This window comes from Carcharodon carcharias, chromosome 2, assembly GCF_017639515.1.
Source record: "Carcharodon carcharias isolate sCarCar2 chromosome 2, sCarCar2.pri, whole genome shotgun sequence".
NCBI lineage: Eukaryota > Metazoa > Chordata > Chondrichthyes > Lamniformes > Lamnidae > Carcharodon > Carcharodon carcharias.
The window spans coordinates 216,684,781-216,710,761 of NC_054468.1; the positions used below are offsets into that span (position 1 = coordinate 216,684,781).

A 25,981-nucleotide genomic window follows, 5' to 3' on the forward strand; every position below is an offset into this window, starting at 1 on the left:
GCTGCTGCAGGGTTTGAAGGGCTGCTGCTGCAGGGTTTGAAGGGCTGCTGCTGCAGGGTTTGGAGAGCTGCTGCTGCAGGGTTTGGAGAGCTGCTGCTGCAGGGTTTGGAGAGCTGCTGCTGCAGGGTTTGGAGAGCTGCTGCTGCAGGGTTTGGAGAGCTGCTGCTGTAGGCTTTATAGGGCTGCTGCTGCAGGGTTTGGAGAGCTGCTGTAGGGTTTGGAGAGCTGCTGCTGCAGGGTTTGAAGGGCTGCTGCTGCAGGGTTTGAAGGGCTGCTGCTGCAGGGTTTGGGGAGCTGCTGCTGCAGGGTTTGGAGAGCTGCTGCAGCAGGGTTTGGAGAGCTGCTGCAGCAGGGTTTGGAGAGCTGCTGCTGCAGGGTTTGGAGAGCTGCTGCTGCAGGGTTTGGAGAGCTGCTGCTGCAGGGTTTGGAGAGCTGCTGCTGCAGGGTTTGGAGAGCTGCTGCTGCAGGGTTTGGAGAGCTGCTGCTGCAGGGTTTGGAGAGCTGCTGCTGCAGGGTTTGGAGAGCTGCTGCTGCAGGGTTTGGAGAGCTGCTGCTGCAGGGTTTGGAGAGCTGCTGCTGCAGGGTTTGGAGAGCTGCTGCTGCAGGGTTTGGAGAGCTGCTGCTGCAGGGTTTGGAGAGCTGCTGCTGCAGGGTTTGGAGAGCTGCTGCTGCAGGGTTTGGAGAGCTGCTGCTGCAGGCTTTGAAGGGTGGCTGCAGGCTTTGAAGGGTGGCTGCAGGCTTTGAAGGGTGGCTGCAGGCTTTGAAGGGTGGCTGCAGGCTTTGAAGGGTGGCTGCAGGCTTTGAAGGGTGGCTGCAAGCTTTGAAGGGTGGCCGCAGGCTTTGAAGGGTGGCCGCAGGCTTTGAAGGGTGGCCGCAGGCTTTGAAGGGTGGCCGCAGGCTTTGAAGGGTGGCCGCAGGCTTTGAAGGGTGGCCGCAGGCTTTGAAGGGTGGCCGCAGGCTTTGAAGGGTGGCCGCAGGCTTTGAAGGGTGGCCGCAGGCTTTGAAGGGTGGCCGCAGGCTTTGAAGGGTGGCCGCAGGCTTTGAAGGGTGGCCGCAGGCTTTGAAGGGTGGCTGCAGGGTTTGGAGAGCTGCTGCTGCAGGCTTTATAGGGCTGCTGCTGCTGGCTTTGAAGGGCTGCTGCTGCAGGATTTATAGAGCTGCTGCTGCAGGGTTTGAAGGGTTGCTGCTGCAGGGTTTGGAGAGCTGCTGCTGCAGGGTTTGGAGAGCTGCTGCTGCAGGGTTTGGAGAGCTGCTGCTGCAGGGTTTGGAGAGCTGCTGCTGCAGGGTTTGGAGAGCTGCTGCTGCAGGGTTTGGAGAGCTGCTGCTGCAGGGTTTGGAGAGCTGCTGCTGCAGGGTTTGGAGAGCTGCTGCTGCAGGGTTTGGAGAGCTGCTGCGGGGTTTGAAGGGCTGCTGCTGCGGGGTTTGGAGAGCTGCTGCTGCAGGGTTTATAGAGCTGCTGCTGCAGGGTTTATAGAGCTGCTGCTGCGGGGTTTGGAGGGCTGCTGCTGCAGGGTTTGAAGGGCTGCTGCTGCAGGATTTATAGAGCTGCTGCTGCAGGGTTTGAAGGGCTGCTGCTGCAGGGTTTGAAGGGCTGCTGCTGCAGGGTTTGAAGGGCTGCTGCTGCAGGGTTTGAAAGGCTGCTGCTGCAGGGTTTGGAGAGCTGCTGCTGCAGGGTTTATAGAGCTGCTGCTGCAGGGTTTATAGAGCTGCTGCTGCAGGGTTTATAGAGCTGCTGCTGCAGGGTTTATAGAGCTGCTGCTGCAGGGTTTATAGAGCTGCTGCTGCAGGGTTTATAGAGCTGCTGCTGCAGGGTTTGAAGGGCTGCTGCTGCAGGGTTTGGAGAGCTGCTGCTGCAGGGTTTGGAGAGCTGCTGCTGCAGGGTTTATAGAGCTGCTGCTGCAGGGTTTGAAGGGCTGCTGCTGCAGGGTTTGAAGGGCTGCTGCTGCAGGGTTTGGAGAGCTGCTGCTGCAGGGTTTATAGAGCTGCTGCTGCACGGTTTATAGAGGTGCTGCTGCAGGGTTTGGAGAGCTGCTGCTGCAGGGTTTGGAGAGCTGCTGCTGCAGGGTTTGAAGGGCTGCTGCTGCAGGGTTTGGAGAGCTGCTGCAGGGTTTGGAGAGCTGCTGCTGCAGGGTTTGAAGGGCTGCTGCTGCAGGGTTTGAAGGGCTGCTGCTGCAGGATTTATAGAGCTGCTGCTGCAGGGTTTGAAGGGCTGCTGCTGCAGGGTTTGGAGAGCTGCTGCTGCAGGGTTTGGAGGGCTGCTGCTGCAGGGTTTGGAGAGCTGCTGCTGCAGGGTTTGGAGAGCTGCTGCTGCAGGGTTTGGAGAGCTGCTGCTGCAGGGTTTGGAGAGCTGCTGCTGCTGTGTTTGAAGGGCTGCTGCTGTAGGGTTTGGAGAGCTGCTGCTGCAGGTTTTGAAGGGCTGCTGCTGCAGGCTTTATAGGGCTGCTGCTGCAGGGTTTGGAGAGCAGCTGCTGCAGGGTTTATAGAGCTGCTGTTGCAGAGTTTGGAGAGCTGCTGCTGCAGGGTTTGAAGGGCTGCTGCTGCAGGGTTTGAAGGGCTGCTGCAGGCTTTATAGGGCTGCTGCTGCAACGTCTGTGCAACAACCTCAGGGAGGAAAAGGCAGCGGGATTGCTCTGCAATCAATTCACTTTGCGTCAGAAGATTTAAAGTATAAAGCTGCACTCCTCTGCCCATTGCAACCCTGGACACCAATAACATTCCTGGCAACAAGCATTGTTGAGGTGTGAGTGCCAGAAGCAGCTGTTTAACCACCCATTTTGTTTTAGTTGTATCTCAACCACTGCTGGCAATTACGTACTGCCTTTAAGATAGAAAAATATCCTGAGGCAATTCATAGGCATATGGAAAAAAAAAGTATGAAGCCAAAGAAGGGAAAATGAAGCCTGAACTAATAATTCAGAGAGCAAGTGTTCAGATCCCACCTCATTCACTTTGAGAATTAAATTCAAGTTTAACAAAAATCTGGGAATAAAATATAAACTGTTAACAGTAAAATGGTGATGCTGAATCGATCAGACTGTAGTGACTCCAGTTCCAACACAAATATGGTTGACTCTTAACTGTCCTCTGGAGTGGCCTAAAAATCCAGTTAGTTTTAGAAAACTCCTACAAAGAGTAATAGATTGCAGAGCGCAAAGGGGTCCACCAGCATTCCTCATTGCAAGTAGCGAGGGGCAAAGATGCTGGTCTCGCTAGTGTCACCCTTATTCTGAGAAGGAATTGGAAAAATAAAGGAGGGGGGGTGGGTGACCAAAACCTCAGCCAAAGTCTTAGAGTCAGAGGCACAGATAAAAGGCCATTTGGCCCATTGAGTCCTTGCTGGAAATGGGTTTTAAAAAGGATCTTAAAGCGGGAGAGGGAGGTGGTGCGGCGTTTCATTTAGGGAGTAACTTCCTGAGGTGGCTGATGGGCTGATTGCTGATGGAGGGGTTGGGGGCAAGAGGAGAAGGGGGCAAAGTACAGGGGGCCAGAATCAGAGGAATTGAGAGTTTGGGGCCTAGGTGAGGATGAGGAGTGATAATGCATCACGTCATCAAGAACGTTATTTGTAATTCTGGGTTAAGACCTTTTTGGTGCTGTGGGAGGGATGAAAGCCTGATTGGAGGCCTGCCATTGTTGGATGGTCATGTGCACTATTATAGCTTGATAACAACGGCCTTGGTGGAAAGTGGTTAAGGGCAAGTAGAGAGCCAGCTCCCTCTCGGTCCACTCAAGCTACGCTGCGATGCTGATGTAACTCAAGCTGGAAACCCTGTGCAGACTTTGCTTAACCTGAGGTATATCAGCCAATGAGCCAGTTTCATATTCTTCCATCAGACATTTATCCCTTGTCTGATGCTATAAGCGATTAAATGATTGTGTAGTTGCCACTGCATCCTGGCGCTTGCTCTCTGAATGGGGCTCCCCCAACATGGAAAATCTTGTTGAAAGTTGGCACATGTGTACAGATTTCACCTTGTGTACCCTGTGGGAGTCATTCTATTCAGGAAGAGTAAGGCTCAGCAAAGCCTTCCTGACTGTCAGTGGGAAGCTAACAGTCAAAGTGCATGAATGACAGATTTTCCTTTGCCCTAAAATGACTTAATGCTGAACTCGATTCTGCACTGGTCTATTGAAGTATGTTATAAAATGGGTGAATACCCATTAGCGCGCTACTAGCCAGACACCTATGAGAGACCCTAAGGGCAGAGCGTACCCAAAGCAAGAGGGCCCATGGATCAATAGAAGTTGGTCCTCGGGTCACCACAGGTGGTATCTTTTTTTTAATTTATTCATGGGATGTGGGCATCGCTGCCTAGGGCATCATTTATTGCCCATCCCTAATTGCCCTTGAGAATGTGGTGTTGAGCTGCCTTCTTGAACCGCTGAAGTCCCTGTGGTGTAGGTACACCCGCAGTGCTATTAGCAAGGGAGTTCCAGGATTTTGACCCAGCGACGGTGAAGGAACAGCGATATATTTTCCAGTCAGGATGATGAGAGGCTTGGAGGGGAACTTCCAGGTGGTGGTGTTCCCATGGGTCTGCTGCCCTTGTCCTTCTAGATGGTAGTGGTCGTGGGTTTGGAAGATGCTGACTAAGGAGGCTTGGTGAGTTCCTGCAGTGTGTCTTGTAGATGGTACACACTGCTGCCACTGTGCTTAGTGGTGGAGGGAGTGAATGTTTGTGGATGGGGTGCCAATCAAGTGGGCTGCTTTGTTCTGGATGGTGTTGAGCTCCTTGAGTGTTGTTGGAGCTGCACTCATCCAGGCAAGTGAAGAGTATTCCATCACACTCCTTGACTTGTGTCTTGTAGATGGTGGACAGGCTTTGGGGAGTCAGGGGGTGAGTTACTTGCTTTAGGATTCCTAGCCCTTGACCTGCTCTTGTAGTCACGGTATTTATATGGCTAGTCCAGTTCATTTTCTGGTCAATAGTAACCCTCAGGATGTTGATAGTGGGGGATTCAATGATGGTATTGCCATTGAATATCAAGGGGGTGGTGGTTAGATCCTCTCTTGTTGGAGATGGTCATTGCCTGGCACTCATGTGGCATAAATGTTACTTGCCATGAGTCAGCTCAAGCCTGGATATCGTCCAGGTCTTGCTGCATTTAGACATGGACTGCTTCAGTATCTGAGGAGTCGCGAATGGTGCTGAACTTTGTGCAATCATTAGCGAACATCCCCACTTCTGACCTTATGATGAAGCAGCTAAAGATGGTTGGGCTGAGGACACAACCCTGAGCAACTCCTGCAATGATGTCCTGGAAGTGTAGTTGACCTCCAGCAACCACAACCATCTTCCTTTGTGCGAGGTATGACTCCAACCAGTGGAGGGTTTTCCCTCTGATTCCTGTTGACTCCAGTTTTGTTAGGGTTCTTTGATGCCACACTCGGTCAAATACTGTCTTGACATCAAGGGCAGTCACTCTCATCTCACCTTTTGCATTCAGCTCTTTTGTCCATGTTTGAACCAGGGGTGCAATGAGGTTGGGAGCAGAGTGGCCCTGATGGAACACAAACTGGGCATCAGTGAACAGGTTATTGCTAAACAAGTGCCGATTGATAGCATTGTTGATGACCCCTTCCATTACTTTGCTGATGATTGAAAGCAGACTGATGGGGTGGTAATTGTTCGGGTTGGACTTGTCCTGCTTTGTGTGTACAGGACATGCCTGGGCAATTTTCCACATTGCCGGGTAGATGCCAACATTGTAGCTGTACTGGAACAGCTTGGCTAGGGGCCCGGCAAGTTCTGGAGCACAAGTTTTCAGTGCTATTGCTGGAATGTTTTCAGGATCCATAGCCCTTGCAGTATCCAATGCCTTCAGCCGTTTCATGATATCATGTGGAGTGGCTGAAGACTGGCATCTGTGATGCTGGGGACCTCTGGAGGAGGCCGAGATGGATTACCCACTTGGCGCTTCTGGCTGAAGATTGTATCAAATGCTTCAGCCTTATCTTTTCACTGATATGCTAGGCTCCTCCATCGTTGAGGATGGGGATATTTGTAGAGCCTCCTCCTCCAGTGAGTTGTTTAATTGTCTACCAGCATTCATGACTGGATGTGGCAAGATTGCAGGGCTTAGATCTGATCCGTTGGTTGTGCGATTGCTTTGCTCTATCACTTGCTGCTTATGCTGTTTGGCAGGCTAGTAGTCCTGTGTTATAGCTTCACCAGGTTGACACCTCATTTTTAGGTATGCCTGGTGCTGCTCCTGGCATGCCCTCCTGCATTCTTTATTGAACCAGCAATGATCCCCTGTCTTGGTGGTAATGGTAGAGTGGGGGATATGCCAGGCCATGAGGTTACAGTTTGTGGTTGAATACAATTCTGTTGTAGCTGATGGGCCACAGCGCCTCATGGATGCCCAGTCTTGAGTTGCTAGATCTGTTTGGAATCTATACCATTTAGCACGGTGATAGTGCCACACAACAAAATGAAGGGTATCCTCAATGTGAAGACGGGACTTCGTCTCCACAAGCACTTTGTAGTAGTCGCTCCTACCAGTACTATCATGGACAGATACACCTGCTGCAGGCAGGTTGGTGAGGATGAGGTCAAGCATGTTTTTCCCTCTTGTTGGTTCCCTCACCACCTGTCACAGATCCAGTCTAGCAGCTATGTCCTTTAGGTCTCGGCCAGCTCAGTCTGTAGCGGTACTACCAAGCCACTCTTGGTGATGGACATTGAAGTCCCCAACCCAGAATATATTCTGCACCCTTGCCACCCTCAGTGCTTCCTGCGAGTGGTGTTCAATATGGAGGAGCACTGATTCATCAACTGAGGGGGGGTGCGGTACATGGTAAACAGCAGAAGGGTTTCTTGCCCATATTTGACCTGATGCCATGAGAGTTCATGGGAGCTGGAGTTGATATTGAAGATTCTAAGGGCAACTCCCTCCTGATTGCATACCACTGTGCTGCCACCTCTGCTGGGTCTGTCCTGGAGGTGGGACAGGACATACTCAGGGATGGTGATGATGGAGTCTGGGACATAATCTGTAAGGTATGATTCCATGAGGCTGAATATGTCAGGCTGTTGCTCGACTAGTCTGTGAGACAGGACAGCTCTCGCAATTTTGGCACAAGCCCCCAGATGTTATTGAGGATTTTGCATGGTTGACAAGGTTGAGTTTGCCATGGGCATTCCCAGTGCCTAGGTCGATGCCGGGTGGTCCATCTGGTTTCATTCCTTAAAGACTTTTATAGTGGTTCGATACAATTGAGTGGCATTGCTAGGCCATTTCAGGGAGCATTTAAGAGTCAACCACATTGCTGTGGGTCTGGAGTCACATGTCGGCCAGGTAAGGATGGCAGATCTCCTTCTGTAAAGGGCATTAGCGAACCAGATGGATTTTTACAACAGTCACCAATGGTCTCTTGGTCACCACTGGACTCTTAACTCCAGTTTTTTCTTGAATCCAAATTGCACTATGTTGGGATTCGAACCCGGGTCCCTGGATTACTAGCAGTGACAATATCATTACGACACCGCCTCCACCATAGAGAAGCATCGAATTCAGATCACCTGCCTTCCCAACAGTAGGTTCTCATATTAAGTACCAAGTGGGTGTGATGGGGGAGATGGGTGGGGGGGGAGTTGGGTGTTGGGGGGAGGGGTGCCGGGTGGCGAGGAATGTTTGAGCAGCTTCTGGGAGGAAGTGGTGGGTGGGTGGGTTGATGCTGGTGATGCAGAGCGTTCATCTTGTTCCTGGCTCCATAGGAAGATGAGATTCACAAACTTACCTTTGGATGTAGGGCATTGATGGATCCTGAGCAGAGCAGGCCCAAAGCCTTTCTCATTCACGAGCTGATCAATTTGTCAAAGGGCATCTTTGGCTGTTGTAAGTCTCCTAATTTGCATATACAAGGGCCCAAACGCCTATTTTAGGCATCTGAATGGAAGGCCTAAAGAACGCGCCCCACAGCCAACACCTGGGCACCTGTGGTTTGCTTCACACCCATTTTCCACCCGAATTACACACCAATTTCTGCCCCATCACCTCCACCCCTTGACCTCCGGGCACATGTGGGTCTTGAGCTCTGTGATCCACTCCTCAGCTTAAATTACTGGATCAAAACCATGGCCTGAATTTTACCTTTGAGAGGCCTGACCACGATCGGCCCCAACCGCGACTTCACGCTGGCTGGCCAGTTAATGGCCGGCCAGCGTGAAACGCGGGTTCAAATGCTCGGCGCTGCTGGGGTGCGGGGCATGAAGAGGGCGGGCAATGACATCACCGCGGGCGAGGGTGAGCGCTGCGAGAAAGCTCCATTAAAGGCAGGCAGCTCCCTCAGGGAGCTGCAGACCTGAAAATCATCAAACAAGGGTTTTAAAAGCTGACAGAAAATATCCATGCATCACAATCAATCACCTGAGAATAGAGCTGATAAAAATGCTGCCCATAGATATTTATTTTTATTTTATTTCATAACAGAGATCTCACCCTGCCCTTGGATGAGGTTTGATGAAAAACGCAAAGTCCGCCTGGCCAATTTTCCCATCCAATGGTTGGACGGGCCACGGAAAATCAGAGACAATTGCGCCATTAATTGGCTTAATTGCCCTTTTAATTGTCGGCGGACGCGCTTCCGACTTTTACGCACACCCGCCGAGTGAAATATCATGCAAGTGCGTGATGACCTTGGGATGCTTGCCCGATGTCTTCTCGCGCGATTTTACACCCGGTCAGATCAGGCCCAAGTTCAGGGGTTGAGGGTAAATAAGGATGATCTTTTATGCCCAAGGATAATGGAATAGCTTACCAGAGAAGGCTGTTAAAATAGGCGCTTCTCAATTGGTTCAAGAGACAATTGGATGGGTTTTTGTAGGGAGAAGGTGTTGATAGATAAGGGGAGTAGGCCAGGGTTGAATTTTAAAATTTATTCTTTCATGGGATGTGGACATTGCTGGCAGGGCCAGCATTTGTTGCCCATTCCTAATTTCCCTTGAAGTGAGTGGCTTGCCAGGCCATTTTAGAGGCCATGGAGAGTCAACCACATTGCTGTGGGTCTGGAATCACATGTAGGCCAGACCAGGTAAGAATGAAGAATGACAGATTTCCTCTCCTAAAGGACATTAGTGAATCAGATGGGTTTTTCCAACAATTGATGATAGTTTCATGGTCACCATGACTGAGCCTAGCTTTTTATTCCATGCTGTACTAGTTAAATTTAAATTTCAGCTGTGCCCATGGTGGGATTTGAACCCGTGTCCCCTAGAGCATTAGTCTGAGCCAATAGTCCTGTTGACATCACCACCAGTGCCTTTCTCATTCATGAACTGATCAATTTGTCAAAGGGGATCTTTGGCTGTTGTAAGCCCCCCTATCTGGAGAAAGGGACCAACTTGTTGGGCTTAAGGTACTTTTCCTGTTCAAACAGCCATTCTGGGAGGCAGTCTTGGCACACTGCAGAACCTCATTAACAGACAAAAATATTAAATACCATAGGTGCTGGAACACAAATGGAAAATAGTAGAAAACCCTCGGCAGGCCAGGTAGCATCTGTGGAGAGTGCAAGAAGTTGACCTCTTCGGATGATGACCCTTCCCCAGCATCTTTCTCTCCTTTCTCCTCCGATGCCGCTTAACTGGCTGTGCTTTTCCAGAATTTGCTTCAACTAGGAATGGTTCCATAATTAAAAATAGGACATTAGAACTGAATTGCGTTTGGCCGGATTCATGAATTGAGATTTAATACTACCAGGACAGATAGCAAGTTGGGGAAGAACACTTGGTCCTTGGAGAAAGCTTGGAGGGGGAGGGAGGGTCAGTAATCTGGGATTTGTAACAAAGTATAAATAAAATGAGACTAACTTGTGATTATGAGATTAGCACAGAAACCACATCCTTCAGTGCCAGCTAGTACCTAGTGGTTTATATAATCCATTGGTGCTATTAGCCTCATGAATGAATAGCTTGGAGCTTTGAGTTAAACCTTTAGTCATTTCAAGCCTGTACCTTATGTTTGGGGAGAGCTGTTTATTTATTCTACCTATGTAAGACCTTTCCACACATCCAACACTTCCCTATTTTCTAATTTCTCTTCCTCCTTTTAATCAGGTTCTTTGTCCTTTCCTAAACAAAAACAAAAACAAAAATAGCTGGAAAAACTCAGCAGGTCTGGCAGCATCTACGGAGGGGAACACAGTTGACGTTTTGAGTCCGCATGACTCTTCAACAGAGTCATACAGACTCGAAACGTTAACTGTGTTCCTCTCCACTGATGCTGCCAGACCTGCTGAGTTTTTCTAGCTATTTTTGTTTTGGATTTCCAGCATCCGCAGTTCTTTGTTTTTATCTTTGTCCTTTCCTGCCTTTTCTCATTCATTTCTAAATACCTGCTTCACTTAACTTGCAGATAGGTTCGGAAAATTACTGGCCTCCCGTCTGAGATCTTGTTCTCTTGACAATGCTACAGGGACTATTCAGAATGGTGACTGAGTCAAGGACACTAGTCAGCAGGAAAAAACGTGTTCTCCTGTCTTAAAAATAAATCGGAATGCCAATGCATGGCCTAAAAATTGGAGACAGATTTTTCAGGAGTGAAATCAAGAAACACTTTTACACACAAAGCGGTGGTAGAAGTTTGTAATTTACTTCCTTCCATAAATGCCAGTCGATGCTAGACCAATTGTAAATTTTAAATCTGAGATTGAAAGATTTTTGTTAATCAAAGTTATTAAGAGGTATGGGGCAAAGGCAGGTTTATGGAGTTAGGTCACAGATCAACCATGACCCCGTAGAATGGCGGAACAGGCTCGATGGGCTGAATGGTCTCCTGCTCTTTCTAAGTTCCTGTGCTGTCTGCCAGCTGGTCTACTGCCACCGATGCCAAAAAGTGAGGGCCTGAATTCGACGTCCACACTTACCATCACCCCCACCCACCCCACCCTCCGCCAGTGGCAGTGAGCATGAAATAGCACCAATGGGATTCCTGCTGGGTCCCTTCCCACTCCAGTGTAAAATTCTTGAGTGGTCAGACAGCCAATCACCCTTTCCCCAATTGAAGCCCTTAAGTAGCCAATTATTGACCGCTTAAGGGCCATTTCCCATGTAGCCTCAATTTTTAGGCTGGTGGGAGGAGTTCCCAGCTATGGGGAAGCCCACAAATAGTTATGTTTAAGCCTCAGGCAGAAAGAGGGGAGCACCTCCATCAGAAGCCCCCTTTTATCTTAGGGTGTCCCCCCCTGCCCCTCCCACTCAAGGTCCAGTAACTGCTGGACCTCCCTCCCCCCACCAACCTCTCCCCCAACACCTCAGATCCCCCAGTGTCCAGACCCCCCCCCCCCATGGCTTCCCCTACAGCCCCCACCCTGAAGATCCCCAAAACTTACCTTTTCCTGGAATCCCGGGACTTAGATGCCAGGAACGCATGCTGTCCCAGTCCTGTCCACTGCAGCAACTGGAGAGTTGTTGGTCAGTCAGATTGGCCAGCAGCTCTCTAAGGTGGGACTTCCTCTTGTGTTTTTTTTTAATTCTTTCATGGGATTTGGGCCTCGCTGGCTGGGCCAGCATTTATTGCCCATCCCTGATTGCCCTTTGAGAAGGTGGTGGTGAGCTGCCTTATTGAACCACTGCAGCCCATGTGGTGTGGGTACACCCACACTGCTGTTAGGGAGGGAGTTCCAGGATTTTGACTCAGTGACAGTGATGGAATGGCGAGATATTTCCAAGTGAGTGGCTTAGAGGGAAACTTCCAGGTGGTGGTGTTCCCACGTGTCTGCTGCCCTTATCCTTCTAAGTGTTAGTGGTTGTGGGTTTGGAAGGTGCTGTCGAAGGAGCCTTGGTGAATTCCTGCAGTGCATCTTGTGGATGGTACACACTGCTGCTACTGTGCGTTGGTGGTGGAGGGAGTGAATGTTTGTGGATGGGATGCCAATCATGTGGGCTGCTTTGTCCTGGAGTGACAGGTGGAAGTCCCAACTGTAGCCACTTATTGCTCAGTGGAGTGTGGAATGGCTGTGGGGTAGGCAGTGACGATGCAGATATGTTCCCCACCGACTCTTTGGATGGCGGGGGTGGGAAATCCAGCCTTCCTAAAAATCCTGGCCATAGCCTCTGTTACTTGATGTACCATAGAAGATGGATCTTGCTGGATCCTGACTTGCCCAGTATGAATATCCTGTATTGTCAGTTAATGGGGCGCGCATTAAAGTTTGCCATATAAGAACAAAAAAAAAGGTTGGAAAGACTCAGCAGGCCAGGCAGCATCTGGAGAGAGGGATAGAGTCAACATTTCTGGTCCATGGCCTTTTATCAGGGTCACTGACCTGAAACGTTAACTCTGTTTCCCTCCCCGGATGCTACCTGACCTTCTGAGATTTTCCAGGTTTTTTCTGGCTCTTACTTCAGATTTCCAGCATCTGCAGTATTTTGCTGTTGTGTTGGTGATTAAAACTTGCCACTCTTGTCTTTTTTTTGACGACAAAATCCCGTCGAAGCAACGTGTCAGAATGCTGGCACTACTGAATGGGATTAGCTCAGCAACTTTGCACTGCTGGCAGGGAGTGCGGTCAGGAGATGGGGCTGTAAAACCCACTCTCTGGGCCGAGCTTCCCTCTGCAATCGGAGTGCAGGCTTGCTGAGGTGACACTAGCACAGCAAAGATTTGAAGAAATCCAGTGCCCTGAGGAGCCCTGGCAACTCAGAGGCGAGTGAGTTGAGTTAATATTTGTAGGTACAGTTAACCCAAGGTATTTCAATAATTATATTATTTCATCTATGGGATTTGTTTCCTTTGCACTGTTGTGTATTTTAAAAAATGCATGGAAATTAAATAAATCTCTTCTAATTTTGATTATTTTATTTTAACGTACCACTGACATTAGGACTCTCTTGGATCGTATTTTGACTTAAACCCCAACAAATTCTTGTCTGTGCACAGCAGCCAATTTCAAAATGGTCCCAGCTGTGAATGCTTAACTTGTTCTTTTAAATTCAGCAGCTTTGCTTTTGGGAAAATGATTATCGAGCTCTCCAGCCACCTTTGGTATTAATGCTTGCCTCCTGTCACCACCTTCAGTGTTAGTCATGGCTCAGGACTAGCTCAGGCCAGGGCCTAATCACATAATCCAGGCTGAAGCCTCAGTGCAACACTTGAGGCGTTGTTAAGTGCACGTATTTCAGATGAGACCTTAATCCAATACCCAGTGGCTCTCTCAAGCGGATGTAAAGGCATTCATTCATTAGCAGTCCCTTAAAGCGAGGAAGACACTTGCCACGGAGTCTCTGGCAAGGGCTTGTGCATGGAGCCTTTGAACGTGGGGTGGCTATTGTGTTGCAGCTACCACACAGTTCTGGCTGACCAGGAAACTCTCCCATTCCTACCACTTGGAAGGAAATGCAGGTTTACAATCAACCTGTTTTGCCACATTACCGATGCATCTTCCATGGCCATCAAGTCCTGGGGTGAGTCTTGAACAAGAGCTCCTGGCTCAGAGGTAGGGATGCTGTCACTGCACCACAAGACCACCCTGTAAAACCACTAGTTGAAAAAGAACAGGATAAAATGCCCTGCTCAGCATTTATTACTTGACCACCACCATCAAAATAGGTTAATGGATCATTTATCTCTCTATTGTTTCTGAGACCTTGCGTAGAAATTGGTTGCCATGATTACCGACAAAATAGCAGCACCTCAAAAGCATTGATTGCCTGTAAAGTAATTTGGGACAATGTGAGGCTATGGGAGGCACTTTATAAATTCTATTCCTTTGTTTGTGTTACGACCGGGACAGGAGGATTGCACAGTTTCTCTTACCCCAGCGCTCCACAGGTCGCACCATAAGTGTAAATGTTTAATTCACTCATCAAATTGGCTAATTGTTTGCTTTCACTAATGTTAGAACCAGAACGAACAAGAGTTTAACCAGGCTTCTTTCAATAAACTCAGAACAATTGATTTATTATGAAACAAATCTTTTTAAAACAAGTTGCAAAAATTGGTTAACATACACTTCCGGATTGCAAATTGCAACTATATACCTCTTTAAAGCCCAAAATACACACGCACACACACACACCCACAAACACACACATATAGGACAAAACAAACAGGGTCTCTGCAGAGGTTGGTGTTTAAGGGAAAAAGCACTTTCTGGCCACTGTGAAAACTCAATGAAAAAGGATAAAATTTGAAGGGCTTTGGCGCTGTTGATCTGGTCTTCCTGCGAAGATGCGTTGCTGATCACAGTAGTTGTCTGGAAGTTCTTCCCAAAGGAGCTTCGTGTCCTTGGGATCTCTCTCTCATCTCAGCTTCTCAGGTTTACAAATACAGACTAGTTATACTGAGGTAAGTATTTGCAGCTGGACTGATAACTACACTGAATTTCAGGCAGGAAAAGAGCTAGTTTGGCGACCTTTTTGGATTATTCTCAAAACTGAGAACAAAACACAAGTTCAAAACAGAAACTCATCTCAGTCACATGGTTTACAGAAAATCACCAGGGCCTCACAGCGTCAGAAAGCAGTCGGGTTTTTTCTAAATTCAAGCACACAAGTAGTTCTTATCTCCTCAGGTGCCTTGCTGGTCATTTAGCTGAAGTCATGTGACTTCTTGGAAAAGGCAATTTGCTCACAGTCCAAAATGAACTTGTAACCTTTAAAAAAAAACCAGGTCAGTTCCCAAGAAAGTGTCCAAATAATTCAAAATCGTTCCAATTTTTAAAAAAAATAGTTCTTAGAGATATGTATTCATAATATTTGATACAGGAAATTTTGGCTTTTAAGTCAGAAATTCTTGCAGACAATGCCTTGAAAAGCTGTACAATATGTTTGGGTGCACAATAAAACTCTCGCTGACTTTGGACGCTTTAATTCTTTTGGCACTGTTACACTTGATGCCATAAACCTTTATCCCTCCTTTTTCTCACTGATAAACCACATCTAAAGTTACACCATACAAGGCCAGCCGAGGAGCAAGGGGAATGGGCTGTAGCCGGTTAAAAAAGAAGCTATCTTTCAGCTGATTGGTGGCAGAAGATGTGCCTTGTATTTCTGCTGCTATGGTACTCATGTTTAACAAGGGTGCATGTAGGAGAAAGGCAGAGGAGGGGGAGGGAAGGAGGGCTTGCAATTCAGATGGAAATAAAATCCCAGGTAAGAATTTAATACCTCGGGTACAGGTGGCAGGCAGTGGGTAATATTGGCAAGGGTATATTATCAGTGGTGGGTTGGTTTTGGGTAGTGCGCCTGTCTGCCCTTAGGCCAATCGAGGCCTTTAAATGGCCAATGAATGGCTACTTAAAGGCCTTTTCCTGCAGCCACTGATATGTTACAAGGGCAAGCCTGCCCAGGCCATGTGGCAAGGCTGCCAGACGAACCATTGGCTCCCTTGTTGCAGGCTGTGATGGGGGGAGGGGGGGTCCCTCCTGTTTTGACATCCTGCGATCAGCTTGTTCCCCTACTAGTCTCACAATCGTATCCCGCAACCTCCTCACTGGGACTTGCCTAATTGGTCCCGGCGAAGCTGACATGAGTCACCTTTGAATCTAGTCTCCATTTCTGTCCCTTGTGGTGGAACTGGCTGCAGTCCCAGCTCTGGCCATCGCTGCTGGTGGCGCTGCTGGGACTGGAGGGATGTCAGACTTCTGAGTGACTTTCGAGGGTGGGACATCCTGCCCCACAGTATCCAGCCTCAGTGTCTCAAATTAAACTCGCTAGAAAATCGGAACTAAACATGCGGCAGTTATGATGACTGTACCAACTTTGGGCAGGCTGTTTACCAATGCAGTAGCTTTCCTGATTTCAACGCCTTTGTATCTATTCATGGGATGTGGGGGTTGCTGGCTGGGCCAGCATTTACTGCCCATCCGTAATTGCCCTTGAGAAGGTGGTGGTGAGCTGCCTTCTTGAACCTCTGCATTCCATGTGGCGTAAGTACACCCACCGTGCTGTTAGGGAGGGAGTTCCAGGATTCTGACCCAGCGACAGTGAAGGAACGGCGATATACTGTCGGTCTGCAGGTGAAAAATAAGCTTCAAAATTGTGTTACATCAACTCCATTTTTATTATTGCTTTCTTTTATAACTACAGATGACTATGCAAGACTTTGTAACCTTCCTGTTACTGGGAGACGTCATGAGTATGGCCAGGATGCATTAATGGCTCCCTACCAGCCTGACTATTCAGTCTCACCTTCCGAATATGATTCACAGCAGTCGCTCCGCGGAAACCTGCCTTTCTTTGTAGACGGACACTGTAAGTTGAACTTTCCTTGCAACAAAATACTTTATTTATTTCCTTTGTATCTTTTTTATTAAGAAAGAAAGACGAGGCAGTAAATGCCTAAATTTAAAAAAAGCCAAGGGCCTGAAAGTAAGGGCAAGAGAAGATTATTGAGCAGACAGCTTTGTTACAGGGCTAGGACTCAGAGGCAGCAACGTCGGGACATGGTCCATGCTGGACTTCGGACCTTGCCGGTTTTCGGAGAAAAAATCGGAATAGCAGTTCAATAGGAGACATGCGAAATTGGGCCAAGCCAGGTCGGGTGGGGTCAAAGGTCGCTCATACCACTCAAAGTGCAGGAAAATACCGGTGCATAAAACTAGTCAGATGCACCGCCGCACTGATGCAGTACCTAGCCAAATTCTCCCTGTAAGTTATTTTACTTGTTTAATCTATGAAATCTGCGGTCCTTACTCAGTCTGCTCGACATGTGACCCTAGACCCACAGCAATGTGATTGATCCTTAACTGTCCTCTGAAATGGCCTAGCGAACCATCCAGCTGTATCAAATCGCTATAGAAAAGTCAAAAAAGAATAAAAAATGCACTAGATCATCCGGCATCAGACTCAACAAGAGCACACCCTGCCCAGTCAGCCCGGCCATAAGACCATAAGATGTAGGAGCAGAAGTAGGCCATTCGGCCCATCGAGTCTGCTCAGCCATTCAGTGAGATCATGGCTGATCTGATAATCCTCAAATCCACTTTCCTGCCTTTTCCCCATAACCCTTGATTCCCTTACTAATTAAAAACCTGTCTATCTCAGCCTTGAATATACTTAACGACCCAGCCTCTACAGCCTTCTGCGGTAAAGAATTCCACAGATTAACTTCCCTCTGAGAGAAGAAATTCCTCCTCATCTCTGTTTTAAGTGGGTGGCCCCTTACTCTGAGATTATGCCCTCTGGTCCTAGACTCTCCCACAAGGGGAAACAAACTCTCAGCATCTACCCTGTCAAGCCCCCTAAGAAATTTATATGTTTCAATAAGGTCACCTCTCATTCTTCTAAACTCCAATAAGTACAGGCCCAACCGACTCAACCTCCCCTCATAAGAAAATCCCTCCATACTGAGATCAATATAGTGAACCTTCTTTGGACTGCCTCCAATGCCAGTACATCTTTCCTTAAATAAAGGGACCAAAACTGTTCACAGTATTCTAGGTGTGGTCTAACTAGTGCCTTGTATAGTTTTAGCAAGACTGCCCTATTTTTATACTCCATTCCCTTTGAAATAAAGGCCAACATTCCATTTGCCTTACCTATATTACTTGCTGAACTTGTATGCTAGCTTCTTGGGATTCATGCACAAGTCCTCCTCACTAACATCTGGGGACTTGTGCCAGGTTATGCTGGGATGGTACTTGTAGGTGAAGGTCGATGCAGTTTACTGTACAGCATGCTTTCAGCCAGACACTGGCACTCAAGGCAGCTGGCTCCTCAGCTGTTAACCCAGCCTCACCAGGCTCAGACCAGAGAATGCAGGCAATTAACCTGCTTTATAATAAGCCATGATTTATTATAACTCATAAACCTATTCTACAGAGTGCTGGGCTGCTAATTAATGCTGGACTTGATGTGTGACCAGATGAAAAATCGAATATGATTTCTGTTCCCTTTGTGATAAAAAAAATATTAATCAGAGGTCAATGAGATGGAAACATTCCTCTTGCATCCACAGACATCTGTTGCCACCTGGTGGCCATGCCAGTCACATGCTCGATTTCCTGAGATCTGATCCAAAACGATGTGCTAAAGCACAAAGCAGTTTGCCATATCGGTGGATGTAGGTCTTAAATGAAGCTGGGGGTTGACAAAACTACCACGATCATTTACTTGGCGTTTAATTGATGAAAAGGCACATTTTGCGCACAGACCGCCCAATTAAATTAAATGTTAATTGTTAATCCCAGCAGCAAAGAGTATCCCCCGTCGCTTCATCTATTCTCTCCGGGTGAGGGAAGGAATGTGGGATACCCTTCACTTTCCCAATTCTCAAAATTATCCCTTCATCTCTCCCACTCACACCTTCACACCCATTCTACCCCTCTAAAACAGACCTGAAGTCTGGCTCTGATGATGCTGTTATATATAATTATAAGATGTATGGCTCATGTTACTTTTGACATTTATTCCCCCCCCCCCCACAACTGATTTCCTCCTCCCCTGAATTCATTGCTGGGTATAGTTCCATAGTTGGCATTTACTCTCCACTGCCCACTCCCCCCGCCCTGAAGTGGCTGAGACCTGGCAGTGGGCATTGGCAGTGTAATCCTTTTATCTTCACAGGTTTCCTCCCCGCCTGAAGACATTGTCTCCTTGAGTGCCAGCAGGGTATTTGAGCAGGGGCAGTGTTGCCTGACACCCACCCGGCAGCAGGCCTGCTGGATGTTACTCAGGAGAGCGGCCATTGCCAATTTACCCCTCACTGGTGATAAACTGTAACCCTGCCGTCAAGCACCATTCTCTGGGGTCCTCGCCCTAAATCTTCATGCCTCTTCCCTTCCCACCCCACCTTTTTTGATACTCTCCTTAAAGTCCTCATCTTTAACTGAGCCTTACCTTTCCTTTTGGGATCAGCGTCCATTTTCCCACACACTTGGGACCTTGGGCCTTTCTTTTTTAACATTTAAGGTCTGTTTTCAGGGCCAGTTGTTGTTGTAACTGCAAAATCAGATAACGGTGTTGCTAATAATAAAGGGAGATAATACTAGAAACGCCCTGCAGGCCAGGGAGCTGTGGTAGCTGCTACCGTTTAATGATTGAGAATTTATCATAACCTCCACTTTGACAGTTAGCAACACATCTGGACTCATCTCATGGCTGCAAAAGCTACGAGGACTGAATTAGGTTTTCTCTCTCTCTCTCTCTCTCTCTCTCTCTTTCTCTTTCTCTCTCTCTCTCTCCCTGTCAAGCCATGTACAGTTCAAAAGTCAACAGAGGTAAGACTCATTACTGCTTCCAGGTTGTTATCTACCTGTTGCAGGAAATGAGTAGACAGTAGGATGCCAGAGTTGGGAGCCGGAATTGATCTGGGCGTTGGGTGAATGAAAGCCCAGCCCAGTGTGTTACTTTAGTTCTATGTTGGTCAATAGAGTACCATCATGGTGACAGATGCGTGACAAATATGGGCGTTGGTGTTCGTCTGCTGTAAACCTTAAGAGACAAAGACTACTTTTTACTGCCCAGATTGAGAGCTCATTTGAAGCCTCTGGGGTGTTGAGTAAGGGATTTACGGGCACTGCTAAAGAAGTGTAAAAAGGCACGATCTTATGACCTGAATATCTCCCACCATGACCTCAATTTTACTTTCCTATCCTGAAAAATACATAGGTCAGGATTTTATAACCCCTCCCTGCCGGTGGGTAAAGGGATGAATGCCTTCTTCAGATTCGGACTCGGGACGCCTACTTCTTGCACATACCAATATGGAGCATGGTGCACTTATAAAAAGAAGAAAGAGAGAAAGACTTGCATTTATATAGCACTTTTCATGACCACCAGACGTCTCAAAATGCTTTGCAGCCAATGAAGTACCTTTGGAGTATTGTCATTGGTGTAAAGCAGGAAACACAGCAGCCAATTTGCACACAGAGAGTTCCCACAAACAGCAATGTAGTGGTAATCTGTCTTGTACCTCTGCCCGAGCTGGTTTCATCCAAAGGACGGCACCTCTTGACAGTGCAGTGCTCCCTCAGTACTGGATTGGAGTGTCAACCTTAACCTTTGTGCCCAAGTCTTGTTTGGGACTTGAACCCGGAACCCTGTGACTCAGAGGCAAGAATGCTCCCAACTTGATATAATGAGCCTGCATTTCCTGCCCGCTATATTGCAGGCTGAGGTGACCATTTAGTGCCCCCCCCAAAAATGGCAGAGTGCCATCAGATTTTTAGCTCATTTTGTTGCACATTGCTGGAGTGCCTTTGGAAGGAGTTAACATACAGTCATCAAGTGTAGCACATGGGCCTTCACACAGCACAGAAGAATCCAATTGTGATGTCATCGAGTCATAGTTATACAGCACAGAAACAGGCTGTTTGACCCATTGTGTCCATGCCAGCCATCAAGCACCTATCTAATCCTATCTACTGTAATCCCATTTTCCAGCACTTGGCCCGTAGCCCTGTACGCTGTGGTGTTTCAAGTATTCATCTAAATATGTCTTAGATATTGTGAGGGTTCCTGCCTCTACCACCACCTCAGACAGTGTGTTCCAGATTCCAACCACCCTCTGGGTGAAAACATTTTTCCTCAGATCCCCTCTAAACCTCCTGCCCCCGACCTTAACTCGGTGCCCCCTGGCTATTGACACCTCTGCTAAGGGGAAAAGTTTCTTCCTATCTACCCTATCTATGCAACGCATAATTTTGTGTACCTCTGTCAGGTCCCCCTTCAGCCTTCTCTGCTCTAAGGAAAACAATCCTGGCCTATCTAGTCTCTCTTCATAGCTGAGACGCTCCAGTCCAGGCAACATCCTAGTGAATCTCCTTTACACACTCTCCAGTCCAATCACATCCTTCCTCTAGTGTGGTGACCAGAACTGAACACAGTACTCCAGCTGTGGCCTAACTAGCGTTTTATACAGCTCCAGGTGTTTGCTCAATACGTTGCAGAGCTCATCTTGGAGCTTGACTCCCTTTATCCCTTCTTAGATGGCATGCTTGGCCAGCTTCCCAGGGCAGCAGCCACAGGTGGTAGGTGGTGGTCTGGACCTCCCCGGAGCTCTTGGTGTAGTACCCGTTGAAATAGGTCAGGCGGTAGTCTACGAAAATATCATTTGTGATGCTCATGGACTTGGTGATGTTGGGTGAACCTGCTTCATCACCTTGATGATGTAGAAAGAGTAACTTTCCATCCTCATTCTTCTCCCCTTCTCACCACCCATTGCTGCCATTTTACTTATGCTTTTTCTGGTGCCTTTGTTGGGAGTCAGTGGATCCTGGGGATATCGTTCTGGTCAAGTTATGATGTCATTGATGAGGATTGAATTTCACTGTCTAGGTATAAGATACAATTACCTATCAGGTTGATTTTGTATTTTTGTATGTGATGACAAACTGTAATAACGGTAAAGATGATACACGTGCAGCTTCAAAACTGGCAACCTTGGGACTGAGACTGTGCCAGATTTCAGATCTTGTCAGATTTTGGGTCGGTTACTTTGGGCCACGGGCAATTCAGGTCAAGCTGTGTGAGGCGGGGGTCAGAGGTCGCTCGGAGTGCGAGAATAGACTGGTGTGCATGTGGCAAAGGGGCTAATTAGTTAGGTGCCACACTGCACCGATGCGGTGCCTGGCTGAATTGTCCAGGTATGTTTTGTTTCTATGTTACTCAGTTAAAATTGATGCATGGCACGTTCTAAGAATGTCTGGTTTTCAGACAACTCCTGTTTTTGGATAGCCGGATTTGAGACCCCATACTGTACTAGCGACAGTATTCGTTCTGCATTGTTGTTTAATTGGTCAAACCCACACGTGTGTAAAGGAAGTTGAGAAATAGAAAACAGCAACAGGGGCCTTTATTGTAAAAGCAGTTGGGTTTGTTTTATAGAGTTCCAAAGATAGCTGACCCCAGCTTATCTCTAGTGTTAATGAATCATTAATTGGTGGTTGGTGTGGCACTGATATTTGAGACGCTTGTCATTTTACTTCACTAAATCCAGCTCCCTTATCCATTGGCAAGTCTGCCAGCCCAGCTTTTATGGGTCACTAAGGTAAGGGAGCTGCTGTCGGGCAGTGTAACTGCAGAGAGCCAGTTCTTGGATAACAGCCTCTCAGAATTAGTGCGAAGCAGTCCGTCATGTAAAAGCATTCAAGCTGATGTCTTTCTTCAACTCTCGAGAGTTACCGTGCGGACGATTAAACGTCTGCGTGTCGTTTCCATGGCAGCATATCCAGCTGTAGGTGGTACACATGAAGCTGCGTCACTGGAGTTTGAGGATCCTGTTGGTTTTGACCACAGCTGGAACCTGCACTCCCCAAACCCACCCCCCCAACAACCCCCTCCCCCGTGTATGTTGGAGCTGTTGTCAATGGCTGTGCTCACTTTGCTCTACAGATCCATTTGATAGTTTCGAGGGACTGCAGGCTGAAGAATGTGGTATCCTGAATGGCTGCGAGAATGGACGATGTGTCAGAGTGCAGGAAGGCTACACGTGCGACTGCTACGATGGCTACCAGCTGGACATAACCAAGCTGGAGTGTGTTGGTAAGATCAGCCGCAAGGCACCCTGTTCAAAATGGAACCGTAATTGTTTAATGCACAGAAACATTTTCTGCAGCATTATCATTGTTAGGTATGGGGGAAGATCATCAGACCCAACAAGCCCAATTGCTCCTTAATCATCTCACACCCCGTGTCCACCTTTCCCCAAGTTACTCAAATCTTTCTCTAGAAAGACATCTAGTTGCTTTTGAGCCCGTTTTTGCTCTCCGCTTCAGTAGCCTTTCAGAGTAAGTCATTCTACAACTCTCTTACCCTTTGTAACTCATTGACTCATAGACGTTTACAGCACAGAAGGAGGCCATTCGGCCCATTGTGTCTGCACCATCAACAAAGATCTGACTACACTAATCCCATTTTCCAGCCCTGGAGGCTATGGCAATGCAAGTGAATATCTAAATACTTCTTAAATGTTACAAGAATTTCTGACTCAGCCACCCTTTCAGGCAGTGAGTTCCAGACTCCCACCACCCTCTGGATGAAAAAGTTTCTCCTCAACTCCCCCCTTTGCCTTCTACCTCTTACCATAAATCTATGATCCTTGGTTATTGACCCCTCCACTAATGGAAAAAGTGCCTCCCTATCCACCCTATCTATGTCCCTTATAATGTTATACATCTCTATCAGGTTAACCTTCGCAGCTCCAAGGAAAACAACCACGGCCTATCCAATCTTTCCTCATAACTCAGACCGTCCAGTCCAGGCAGCTTCCTGGCAAATCTCCTCTGCACCCTCTCCAGTACAATCACATCCTTTCTATAATGTGGTGACCAAAACGGCACCCCGTACTGCAGTTGCAGCTTAACCAGCATTTTCCACAGTTCCAGCATAACCTCCCTGCTCTTGTATCCCTCAGGGATCTGTGGATATGCACCCCAATGTCCCTTTGATCTTCAGCACTTTCCTACCATTCATAGTGTAAACTCTTTCCTTGTTAGCCCTCCCCAAGTGCGTTACCTCACACTTTTTACAGGCTGAATTCCATTTGCCACTGCTCTGCTCACCTGACCAGTCCATTGACATCCTCCTGCAGTTTACGGCTATCCTCCTTACTATTTACCACCCTATCAATTTTCGTGTCATCTGTGAACTTCTTGAACATACCCCCTACCTTTAAGTCCAAATCATTTAGCAAGGGCCCCAGTACCGAGCCCTGCGGAACCCCACTGGAAACAGACTTCCAGTCACAGAAACGTCCTTCTACCATCATGCCCTGCTTCTTGCCTCTCAGCCAATTTTGTACAGTGTATCTGGAAGGGCTGATGTATTGCCCATCCTGTGATAGTAGCTCTCATTCTCACCTTTGCCCTTCACTACCCCCACACCCTAAAAAACACAATGCAGTGATTGCTGGGTAGCTATAAGTGAAGAACTACAAGCATCCAGATGCAGTTAGTTAGGAATATGAGAATGGGAGTAATCCATTCAGCCGCTTGACCCTTATCAATTAGAACATGGCCGATTTGTGTTTTCACTCCATCCACCTTAGTCCCCTAATCCTTTGACCCCTTGCCTAACAAAAATCTATCAATCTCAGTTTTGAACATTTCAGTTGACACCACCGCACCCCAACAGCCCCCCCACCCTGCCTCTTGCCCCCACCGTCCCCCACAGCCTCAGCAACTTTTGGGGGAGAGAGTTCCAGATTTGCACTACCCTTTGTTTGAAGAAGTTCTTCTTGACATCAACCCCTGAAATGGCTGGTCTCTGATTTTAAGCTTACACCCTCTCGTTATGGACTGACTCATTTATGGGGTTCCAGAGACGTTAGTGACGTGAGATGGTGAACCCTTCACTTTGGGTTGTGCCAAAGTTCCAGCCTCCAGCAGCGACGGCAGAATCACAACACAGACTCTGTAACACAGCCTCTGACAAATTGAAACTGATATTGGAGAAGAGATCATTTTCTCTCAGCGTATGCAAGTAGCATCCTTGCCAAAATGCTCAGTTCAGCGTGCTATGGTAAAACTCACTCTCATCATCTTGCTGTGAAATGAGGCTTGTTCAAAAGTTACTTAATTCCCTGTGCTTTATTTTGTCTTTTGCCTCTTTGTTGCAGATGTTAATGAATGTATCGAGCTCAATGACAAAATGTCACTGTGCCGGAATGCTAAATGCATCAACACCGATGGATCATACAAGTGCGTGTGTCTGCCTGGCTACGCCCCTTCAGAGCAGCCCAATTACTGCGTAACTACAGAGACAGAGAAAGAGACAAAGCTGGAGTAATTTGCGAAGAGCTTCACCCTCACTGTACAAATCCCACACTTGGTCTGCAACCACCTCTCCCGCCCCCAGCGACCCCCCCACCCAGCCTCCACCACCACCCCCCCCCCACCCCCCCCACAACCGCTCCGCCAACAAGCAAAGTACAAACACTCACTCTACCCACAGTCCCCCCCAACCCCACCCCTGCCACCTCTCCGCCTGTCATGAAGAATTTGCCATCAGTAACTGAGGAAGGGGACGCCAAATGGACATAACATTTTCTCAAGGTGGGGAATAAGCCCAATTCTACCAATGAATAGAAAGACCAAATGGATTCCTAATGTTTTACTTTTTAAATGAAAAGGAATGCCCTCTCAATAAAGGACATGCAAAGTGAGAAAGCAAACCGCATCTACAGTCATTCACACAAAAATAGCATTTGTTATTAGCACAAGGTTTACACTAAGTATAACAGCGGTGAAAATATTTCGTATTACTGTTATAAGGCGTATTTGATAAAATGCAGTATGTGTTTATACTGCTTTGACTTTAGAGTTTTATGACAAATGTAAATTCTTTGATAGCAACTTATAGTCCTTTTGTATGTTTTTTTTTAAAAAAGGTCGTGCTATTCTGTGTCTGGAACATTGGTCAGTGACAGTTTTTACCTTGTTCAGTGCCTGCCCTGTGGAGCAGGCGTGTCGTTACCATAAGGTTTTTTTTTTAAAAAAAAAAGTTTTATACAACCATGAAGGTGTGAAGTTCCTGGTTATGTTCTCCACACATTATATACTGCACTACAACCACACAGTTCAAACTTGCCAGGTTGCAAAGCTGCTACAGGACAGCCAGAAGAGACATGATGTGTACAGTTACACTGAAGAATAAAAGAACCAGATTATTGTATTGTAAGTTGTAAATTGAAACAAAAAAAAAACACAAGCAGATAGCTCTTGTATGATCATCTTAAAGCATATTAAGCTGTATTCTAAACGTCTGTAAAACCTATAAATAAATCACTTATGGAAGTGTACTGATTTGCCTGTTCTGAAGAAGTAGTGGAAATGCATTTGGAACCTCCGCGGATTGAGACATGCAAAAGCATGAGGGTATGTTCTCATGGTTTCATGACTGATTTCAGTCAGAGTCACGGGTTTGCAGTTTGATGAGTAAGTCGTAGAACTGTCGGCACAGAAGGTGTTCATTCGACTCATGAAGTCCATGCTGGCTGTGCTGTAGAGTAATGCAATTAGTCCCATTCCCCCCACGGCTGTATCACTGTGGGCCTGTGAGTGTATTTATTTCAAGTGCCAATCCGATTTCCCTTT

The 25,981-nt window shown here is 47.5% G+C and overlaps 1 protein-coding gene across 5 annotated transcripts in view; it reads left to right on the forward strand.

Moving 5' to 3' along the window:
• The window catches only part of ltbp1 (latent transforming growth factor beta binding protein 1), a 383,746-nt gene extending 358,982 nt beyond the window's left edge, over positions 1 to 24,764 (forward strand). For all 5 annotated transcript variants that reach the window (XM_041215598.1, XM_041215616.1, XM_041215607.1 and 2 more), the window contains 3 exons: positions 16,035 to 16,199; positions 22,281 to 22,430; positions 24,505 to 24,764. In XM_041215598.1, the coding sequence (XP_041071532.1) occupies positions 16,035 to 16,199; positions 22,281 to 22,430; positions 24,505 to 24,674 (485 nt within the window). In that variant the 3' untranslated portion in view covers positions 24,675 to 24,764. The remainder of the gene's footprint in view (positions 1 to 16,034; positions 16,200 to 22,280; positions 22,431 to 24,504) is intronic.
• The last annotated feature ends 1,217 nt before the right edge of the window (positions 24,765 to 25,981 follow it).